Source organism: Seriola lalandi, unplaced genomic scaffold, assembly GCF_002814215.2.
Source record: "Seriola lalandi dorsalis isolate HSWRI2012SDOR001 ecotype SW California unplaced genomic scaffold, Sedor1 jcf7180002054422, whole genome shotgun sequence".
Taxonomy (NCBI): Eukaryota; Metazoa; Chordata; class Actinopteri; order Carangiformes; family Carangidae; genus Seriola; species Seriola lalandi.
This window is the reverse complement of record NW_019524975.1, coordinates 337,098-347,613: the sequence shown is the minus strand read 5'-3', so window position 1 is coordinate 347,613 and position 10,516 is coordinate 337,098. Positions and strand designations below refer to the sequence as shown.

Below are 10,516 nucleotides of genomic sequence, written 5' to 3'. Positions count from 1 at the left end.
GCTTGCTGTGTTGGCATCAGGAAGTAGAGGGCACACCTTGTGAAATGGATTAAAATCCACTGCAGGCTGGAATGTCAAATCAATGGATCATTTTTACAAGCAGGATGGAGCCTTTGTGGATTATGGATATATGTATTTGTATTTGCTGTTGTTAAACTGACATTAATTAAATTCAAATAAAAGTTGAGATAATTATATCTGTAACACAAATATAATCACCACTTCAAAACTTCTAATGTAGAAACAGTGATTAGCAGATACACTTGTGGCAGCAGCAGTAATAGTGGTAGAATTATTGGGAGTATTTTTACTGGTAGTTTTTTTACACATATCTGTTACACTGTTATCATAGCAGTTACACTGTTATCACAGCAGTTACACTGTTATCACAGCAGTTACACTGTTATCATAGCAGTGACACTGTTATCACAGCAGTTACACTGTTATCACAGCAGTTACACTGTTATCATAGCAGTTACACTGTTATCACAGCACTTACACTGTTATCATAGCAGTGACACTGTTATCATAGCAGTGACACTGTTATCATAGCAGTGACACTGTTATTATAGCAGTTACACTGTTAGCTTCTGTAAAAATATCCATAACTGAAGGTAAAATGCACAAGTGAATCTGATCCAAAACTCAAATCAATATCAATAAATATGTAAAAATAAAAATGATTAAATGAAACAAAAAAGATAAAGAAGAAATGATGTTAAGCACATGATGCAACAGCCAGGTTAAAGTTTTAAAGTTTTTCTTCTGTATTTTTACACCTGCAGTAAGTTTTAGGTTAACCATTCAAGATGTTTAAAGCTTCACTTTCCTGCTTGTCAGACGAAAGTGAAACTTCTGGGACCTCTCTGGTTCATATAGTGAAATAGTAGCTAACGGAGTGGCAGCAGACACGAGCAGCGGCATCAGTATTTCTCTGTCCTCTCCTTGAATATTATATATATATATATATATATATATTATATCTGTCTCTCCTCATCCTGTCTCTGTCTCTTCTGCTGGGACTCTCATTATTTATCTCGTCATCCCTCTCTCCCCTCCCTTTGATCTACTCAGATATCTTTTCATATTTTAAAGCCACACCGCAGGTTATTCAGAATCTTGCAGTGTGTGGATGCAGGTCAAACTTCCTTCACCTGCACCCGAAAAAAAAACGAAAGAAAAACAACAAAGCTGGGAGCTTAGATCAGAGAACGACTGTTTTAGGTTAAATACTGAGAGTCAACACTGGCTTGAAGCAGCGTGCTGTTTAATTAGCTGAGCAGCTAATCAACTATCTTGCTTGATAACTGACGTTTGCAGTGCACTGTGCCCCAGTGGGTGTTTGCTCAGTGGCTCATTCACCAAGCTAAGATGCAGGTGTTCGGGGTTGTAGGTTGGAACAGAAGAAGGAGACTTCAGCAGTAAAAACTAATGCGGGCTGTTGTTCAGAGTTTGTGTCTCTTGTGTTGTGTAGCAGCTGCTGTCTGCCTCACTGTGACCGTCTGCTCTGCCTGGGATACGACGCTGATGTTACTTTTTTATGCTAAATTTGATTGGCAGAATAAAAATGTGTTCTCCCTCCATGAGCATGAAGCCGGATCTCTAGTGTCTGAGTTCTGCACTTTGTACACTCCGTTCATACTGACCACCTACAGCGAAGACATAGCACTTCCTGCGCTGCAAACCATACTGCCACTTCAAATAGTCTGAGCAGCATGTATTTAGGAAAACATATAAATATTATATGAATGTAATTCTACGAGACGGAGCAGCTGTGGGCTGTTTTAAGTTTTCCAACAAACAATTATGTTGTTGTTTTTCTGGTGAACGTGTTTCCACTTTTATGACCACAGAGGCAGTTCAAGTAATTGGTTCCCAGTCAGGACGTCAGAGCACCTAAACCATGACTGAGAGCAGTCCAATGTTTATCTGTAGCCTGGTAGCATGTTGCGGTCAGGGAGCAGGTCTGGTCTGTGGTGGTTTGTGGAGCAGAGCTCTGCGCAGTTTACCGCTTCTTTCCCAACAGTGTCTGAATCCCTCTCCTCCTCACTCACCTTGATCTCTCTACGAGTCTCTCCCGGTTTGAACACCAGCGTTCCTTCGCTGTACTCGTAATCCGACCCCGCGTTGGCCGAACCATCTTCCGTCCTGTAGTCCACATAGAAGGTGTTCTCTCCCAGACCCCCTGAGCAGCAGAAATAGAACAAATTCATGCTGGGCAATCCTTTTTCATTTAAATCTATCAAAGCTAAAAACACACGCAAGATGTATTTGTGTGTGAAAGCATGGCACAAACCATTTCATTTTTATGAGATTAAAATAAGATTTAAATTTATATTATAAAACCCTGTCAGATTTTTACACCTTGATACATCTCTGCTTTGATCTAAAGTGCTTCTCATTATCATTGGAAAGTTATTGCTCAAAGTTTCCTTTGTTACAGATGAGCCCTGTGCAAGGCTTCAGCTTTAATGACCTCCAAACAGAAATAAAGTAGAAATGTCCATCACTGTTGTGAAATAGTGAAACTGTGTCTTTGATCCAGTGGTGGAAATCAGCAGAAACAAAGTTACGGTTATATTACTGGACCCAAAACAATTACAAAATGTTAGTGGTACATCTGTCAGGTGACAAGTCGTCAGACCAATATGTGAGGAGTCAAGGGACAAACAACCACTGAGATATAAGACTAGATAATATGACAGCTCGCGGCAGGTGACGCTACACTGTCAGGTGTTCTAACAGTCACGGAAAGTCACAGAAGTGCGATGGTAAATCAGTGGAGAACTGTTTAAAGTAAAGGAGTAGGGGGCGCTTGTTTTACCGCTGCTTCGGTCGAGTAATTAAAGAGCCAGGGTGTTAAAATAAGTCACTGCTCTGCCTTTAAAGTTCAGATTGCAGTAAAATAAAGACGGTTCTCAGAGACTAAAACTCAAACAGATCAAAGACTGTTAAAAAAGTTAGTTCAAGTGTTTGCAATAATTTGAATAAAAGAAATATTTTATACTTTATTACCACACCAGTCTTAGCTTCTCCTGACTTATTTATGTGAATTCAATATTCACTTATGACTTATTTATTTCACTACCGTGGCAGACTACAGCCAGCGTCAGAACGCCACAGTTCTCCATGCACTGGCTGTGGGCGCTTTCAAATGAGATGCGGCTGCATATCCCCGCGTCGTCTTCCTCCGGTGCCTCCTCGTCAGCTACAGCTGTGCGGCGGGCATGGTCGGCTGCGTGCTTCTTCAGGACGTTACCGGCTCCAATCATCATACGAGTCGCCTTGAAGGACACGGAGAGGAGGAGGAGGATAAAAGAAAAAGAAACAAAGTGTTCAGAAGGATATTCACTTCATGTTAGTTATCATTTCTCTAAATTGAACATAGAGGAACGTGTGTGTGTGTGTGTGTGTGTGTGTGTGTGTGTGTGTGTGTTACCTGTATGCGGTAGAAGGCTCTGCTCTTCTGCTGGTGCAGCAGGGCGTAGTAGTTGGCCAGCTCCACCAGCTGGTCCAGCTCTTTGTCGGGATATTTCTGCTTCAGTTCCTTCAGGATACGAATCACCTGGAAGAGAGACCGGAGGACACACTCATGATTAACATAGCTACACAACACACACTGACAGCATGCACGGCTGTTCGTACAAACACTGACTGTGGCAGTGTGGAGATTCTTGGCGCTTTCGGTCCCTGTAGCAGGTGGATGATTGGATGGATTTATGCTTCAGCTCCCAGCCCAACAAAAATATCACTGCCTCACCTCCTAAAACGGTTGAACCTCCAAATCAAGTGGCAACCTCCAGAGCGGGAAAATGAAGCCAACACTGACGTGCCAAAAACTGCAGTTCCTCTACTGACCACTAGAGTCTGGCTCCAACAGTGAGTCAGTCCTCATAGACTCCCATGTTAAAATGTCCAGCTTTACAGCAGAGATGTTTACAGCCTGGTACAAAAACAGTTTTGGTCTCTAGAGCTAATTTCCTCCTTCATGGCCACTGCTGGGGGGTGAATTTTTTGTATAACTCACCTGTTTATATATTTTATTGAAACTTAAAGTTATATATAATTGAGGGCCTCAGCTAATATGAGTGTTTGTTTTTGAGGATTTTTCATGAGATATCAAATAAAACAAATAAAGCGGCTTGCTGTGTGGGTGATTGACAAACAGAAGAAGTGTGTGCTCCTGCTTATTTTTATTTATATGTTAGCACTAATTAGCAGGTATATGTGTCTGTGCTCACCATACCTACCCGTTAACTAGCTAATTAGACAGCAAATGAATTAGCCTTGGGTTAGCCTTCGAGCAAGACGCCCAGCTGTGCTAACGATGCTAACAGAAGCATTATGTTTACAACAGTTATTAAACTGCACGCATCGAAGTCTCAGATCCACACACACCCCACCTCTTTGCCCATTTTTGGATTAGCTGGGAGTGAGGTGGAGGCAGGCTCTGGTAAGATGGCAACAGCGGAGCAGCTCGCTCTGAGCTGCAAAACTACTCTTAAGAAACCTGTGGGTGACATTCATCTTTATAGACAGTCTATGCTTCAAATGTCTTTCCTATAATGACCTCTAATCATTTTAATGTTTGACCGCTTAGTTTCATTTGAGAGTTGAAACATTTTTTGCAACTTTATAAACTGTTGAAAACATTTCCAAACCATCAAATGCAGAGTGCCTGCAAGTTTTAACAACTTTGTAAACTGATTTTTGTGCCAACTGGAAAAGAGAAAGAAATGATTTGGTAATTTTCTTTCCTCCATTTAAGCAGCTCCGTTTCAGGATCATTTACTGCAACATTTAACTGCTGCCAAGTATTTAATTAGAAACATTTTAGCTTCCATGTTCTTTGGTTTGGTACGAGGAGTGTTTTTTGCTTTTACCACGGTTTGACTTGAGAATGTGAAAGTGAAAACGAATGTGTTGAATTTCAATTAATTTTCTTTCAAGACTTCTAAATGACACGTCGTGTGTAGATTTCACGGGGAAGGAGACGGTGTCAGTGTGTGTGGGCAATTGTGTGTGAATGTGCGGTCGGTGTGTGAACGAGAGAGTGAGTTTCATAGTGAGTAAATGTCAAAGTGTCACAGCTTTAATTCAGTGAAAGTGAAGCCACGGCCTGTCCCTGCTCTCACAGTCACTCTGAACAGCACAGTGCAGGGGTTACTGGAAATTAGCAATGAAGAGTGAATTTACCTAAAAGTCAGTTCATCAAGAAGAAGTTCAAGAAAGATGGTGCTTATTGCAACATCTAACTAACTCAGTAATATATGTGTCTACATTGCAAGAAAAGTCTGATTTTTTTTTTGTGTGTAATATTCACTGGTTGAAAGAACGGGGTGATTTGCCTGTTCTTACTACTACAACCTCTCTGACCCTCGTCATTGTTTTTCCATCGTTGTCTGTCAAACCTCGCACATATTCATTTCTCTTTTCTCCTAAACTCATCTCAGTTCTCCCCCTTCTGCTTTCAGAGCAACTCATCATTTTATAGCGGCTACTAACAGGTGTAAATGGCTGTATATGTGGATCATGATAATTACAGAATTATCACAGGACGCAATCTGCAGTGATAACAGTGTCTACATCCTATTTCCTCCACCCTCCCTGAGATGCTCTGCAGCAACCAGTGGTGTGAACCTTTGGCAAAAAGAGTGGGAGTATTATAGTTAGTAAAGAATGACAGGCACCGTATTTACCAGTCATCTCAAACACACCAAGACAGAAGGAAATGTTGAATCTGGCTCAACTTTTGCCGCAACTCTACACAATGTCATTCAGCAAGTTGCTGTCTTGGCCAATCACAAACATACATGTGCACATTGCTGCTAGAATGCTTTGTAACATGAACGTGTGTTTTCCTGCTGTTTTTCAGAGACAAAAAGATAAAAATAACGTCTGCTGTGAGTTATAAAATCCTTTCTCAGAGTATTATAAACCATTGCGCCGTCTTCAAACTCATGAATCTGTTGCTCAAACCGTCCGTCCTGGATTACATTTGGTGAGTGACACAACACACCCAGGACTGTTTGAGACATAACAGTTTACTGTCATTTCTGCTTTTTGCAAATCCTTCCTACAATTATACAGTTGCTCTAATTGTTTGTATGACTGTTTACAGACCAAAACAAAATTTGGGTTTCATTTACACTTTTCTACAGATGAGGATTTGAACCTTTTCACCTGACTTGTCTGGAAACTTGTCTTTGTCTGGCTGCATCTGCTGTGTTAATCAGGGACCATAATCATAACATATCTATATAAATAGAATTATAAAATAAAAATCTAAGAAACTATTTTAGTTTACTAGTATACTAAGTATTTTAAATCATGTTTGGGAAATATTTTCCACAACATTTCTCTCTATACTTAATTTTAACCTCCATTTCTCTCTCTCCCTCTCGGCCTCTCACCTCTTTGCGGCTCTCGTCCAGCTCCTTGCTGCTCTCCACATTGACCATCATGCTGTTGGAGTTGGGCAGGTTTCCCCCAGCTCCCGTTGCCATGGCTCCTGCTGCCGCACCAACGTTATTGGCTGCAGCGCCTCCCTGAGCTCCCCCGCAGTTTTCGGCAGGGACCACGGCGCCCCCTCGTGGCGGGAATTTGCCGTCTATGATCATCTCCATGCCGCCCTTATTGGGTGTCAAGTCTCCCTCAGTCTCCACGACGATGCCGTGGCGCTTGTCGGCACGGTAACGCTTGCCCATGTACTTGTAGAAGAGCAGACGACGGTCGGCGATCCAAGCCAGTATGACACACACTGGGAAGTAGAGCAGGGTCACCACGGCCTCCCACACCTGAAACACGCACGCACGCACGCACGCACGCACACACACACACACACAAACACACACACACACACACACACACATTTCTCCTAATTACCGTTGCATGCTGTCAGGTGTTGGATTAAAGATCATCATTAAAATGATTTCCTCCCTTTAGATGCACAGTGGCTGAAACTGGGTGCACCGTGGACACATAGAGACGGTGACGCATTATCAGGAGAACCAACATTAAGTGTCGCAGTGGCAAGTGCAAGTCTCTGCACTCTACAGGAGGGATGAACACCATTCTGCCAAAAGATGTTCCCTCGGGTGGTGTTTTGAGGATGTTGGTGGAGAGTGCTGTCTGACACATACGTAGGTGTTCAACAGGGTGGAGATCAGGGGCCGGTTTCACAAAGATAGACTTTGACTGTGACTTACAGTAGATAGAACAAAGAGTTCGACTTCAGATAGACTGAGTCTAAACTCATCTGTTGCACAGAGCAGTTTAGTTCTTGACCATCTTAAGCTGGTCTGTGGTACAGGAACAATCCATCCTCTCAGCTCTGTTTACTCCAGCAGAAAGTGTTTGTCTTTGGGAAGAATTCAATTCAGGAGGTTTTACTTGGGAAATTCAGCCAGGAGTGAAACAACTAAAATAAATGAATAATAAAAACAAAGAAAAATCTAATTTGTAAAACATTAGCTGCAGTCTCTAAAAACTCCCTTCTGTTGTTGGGTGCTGCTGGTCAGTGCAGGTGTCATTGATTGTTACCATGGTAACATTGGTCTTACGTCTGAGTTAGGCTGGGGGCAAGGTGTCTAATGATTTTGGCTTAAAATGAGTCAGTTTGTATTTTTGTGAAATGGTCTGAGTAACATTAGATTAATCTATGAGCAACATTAAGACCGGACCAACACTGCAGACCAGTCTGAAACGTCTTTGTGAAACTGGCCCCAGGTGACTGTGAAGGCCACAGCATAGGATAGGGTTTAGGATGGGGACATTGTCATTCAGTTTCTCCAATCATTTTTCAGGATTTTTCCATTTATTAGTCGCCCGTCTCTGGCTGTAATTCTGGTGCAATGTGGCACACACTGAAAGGATGGAGTGTCATGCAGATATACAGTATATTCTGTAGTAGTCACTTCAGCTGAACTCCTGTAAATACAGCAGACAGTTTAATGAGCTGGAGGAGACAGGAAGACTCCTCTGAGGAGAAAGCTGTTACTGTCCAGGAGGAGAGCTGCAGGACACAAATACACCAAACCAAATATAAGAAAATCTTCATATCCAGCAGCACAGATTCAAGGCAGTGCCATATCAGTGTCACATCAGTGCATGACAACACATTGTAGCTGTAGCTGCACTTTGTAGTACAATGCAAAAATCATTTTCATTAGTACAGTCTGCTCCCAATATTAAGCTCAGGTAGGTTCTGCCTCACAGATGCAGATCTCAAAACCTGAACCAGTAAAACTGATAAACAACTGATTGCATTTAGATCAGTTGCATTTAGTCAGTAATATTTGGGTGCATTTACATGTGTACAATATCACTATTACTGTTAGAAAAGCAGTAGCAGAAGCAAAACTGAGAGCCCCACGTTGTTTTTCAGCAATCTTTGCTTGGCAGTTTATCCTTTACGAAAGGAAGGAGACATAACATTGACCAACATGTCTCCCTCTCACTGTTATCCCAACCTTCATTCAATATTTTCCATTTCTGATGTGACAAATGGACATGGCTTCATCGAATCAAAAACAAATCAAATGTCATTATAGTGTTGTACCACCCGGGCTGCATGACCTCACTTCTATCACGCCACACACCTTTCTGAAAGAGGGTTTATTTGGGACCAAATTAGCAAACAAATGGACAAAAGTGGTGAACAGTACCACTCATTCTATCTTTCCTCTGTTCCTGTAAACCACTGAGTGTGTCTCACCTCCACCACGCCCGGCGACATGACGGACAGGATGAGGTAGAGCCAGATGTAGGCGAAGATGCTCCAGAAGGCGGTGATAAAGAACACCCTGAGGTGTTTGATCTTGCGGGTCTCGTCGTTGGGGATCACCCACACGCAGATCCCGATGATCACGAACATGTTGAAGGCAGCGCTGCCAACGATGGTTCCTGGTCCCAACTCGCCGGCCTCAAAGTTGTGACCACACACCTGGAGGGATACAGTGTGTGTAAGGTTTGTGTTCGGGGGCTGGGGGATGAATCCACACATACCCCCCTGTGATAGATGTTTTTATGTGTGTGTGTGTGTGGGTGTGTGTGTACCTCTATAACAGACAGCAGTATCTCCGGGGCGCTGGAGCCCAGAGCCATGAGCGTCAGATTGGACACAGTTTCATTCCAGATTCGAACCGTCGCCACTGATGTTTCCCCGTTAGGCATTGTGATGGTCACCTCCTTCTCCTGTTGGCCCAGACACACACAACACAGACACACACAGTCACAGACATGGTGTTGGTGTTACTGTACTTGTGATCACATTCTACAGCTGCACATATAACTGTACATTAATGCCCTGGATAAACTCTCCAACCAAACTTTAGATTTCCTTGCACACCTGCACAGGTGTGTCCAGTCTTCAGCTGCTTAGACCTGTGCTCGGGCAGGGAGGCATGCCAGGTGTAATTTGTCCCACTCAAACAGGAGCAACAAAGCAAAGCAAACAACAAATGTATGTATATGTGGCCTTTAAAAGAAACCCTTAAGATTTAAATCTAAAACATTGTCCCTATTAGTCTTGTTAGTTATTAGAACATTTTTTATAATAAGATGAAAGATTAAATTATACCCTACACATGAGTATGTGTCATACTTGGTTGTAATAGCATTACTGAGCTGCTATATTTCAGTTTTTCAATTTTCAATTTATCTAAAGCCTTTTTATTTACTGTTGTGTCGTCAGAGTCTGCAGCAGCAGCAGCAGCAGCAGCAGCAGCTCTTTGTCTGGAACAAACAAAGAGCTGGGTAATCAGCATGAGCAGCAACAGGCACCAAATAATTCACCTAATGCAGCAGATAAAGTCCAACTTCAACAGGAAACCACATCCCCACCCCACAGTCTAACTGACAGGTGAGCCACTGCACGAACTACACAGCCGAGTGTTGAACGAGAGAGATAACAATGGAAACTGTGTTTGAATTTTAATGTGGTTTCTAATGCTGAAGCACAGCATGAATTAATTAAGAATGTGTCTTTGGAGTTTGGTTGAGAGGTGAGGGATTCAGTATCTTCCCCAAGTGCACTGTGACGAGGAGCCGCAGGGGGATCAAACCTGTGGCTTTCTCATTACAAACAGTCTCTCTCTAAGCAGCCGCCTGCTCGCCATGTTTAACCACAGAGACAGATTTATCCCTCTGTCAGTGCTGGATTCATCACCATATGTAGTTCATTCACTGATACACTGTACTACTGTACGTCCCCGCTAGACTCATAAATCCTCATAATACCAGACCACACACACACACACACACACACACACACACACACACACACACACACACACACACACACGGATACTTGAAGTGCACAAAAGAACATGAAGAATAAAATATTTGCACATACAGTGCAATACTAACAAACAAGCATACAGACTGAGACTGGAACACATGCACACGCACGCACGCACGCACACACACTCACACTCACACTCACACACACACACACACACACACACACACACACACACACACACACACACACATAAAAAGCATTACCCCTGATAGA

At 42.6% G+C, this 10,516-nt stretch overlaps 1 protein-coding gene across 1 annotated transcript in view; it reads right to left on the bottom strand.

Moving 5' to 3' along the window:
• Positions 1 to 10,516, bottom strand: part of slc8a2b (solute carrier family 8 member 2b) — a 162,010-nt gene that overhangs the window by 29,781 nt on the left and 121,713 nt on the right. Inside the window, exons 5-10 of the mRNA XM_087175159.1 lie at positions 9,058 to 9,195; positions 8,717 to 8,944; positions 6,414 to 6,797; positions 3,440 to 3,565; positions 3,089 to 3,284; positions 2,055 to 2,185 (exon numbers count right to left, since the gene is read on the bottom strand). Coding sequence (XP_087031285.1) covers positions 2,055 to 2,185; positions 3,089 to 3,284; positions 3,440 to 3,565; positions 6,414 to 6,797; positions 8,717 to 8,944; positions 9,058 to 9,195 — 1,203 coding nt within the window. The remainder of the gene's footprint in view (positions 1 to 2,054; positions 2,186 to 3,088; positions 3,285 to 3,439; positions 3,566 to 6,413; positions 6,798 to 8,716; positions 8,945 to 9,057; positions 9,196 to 10,516) is intronic.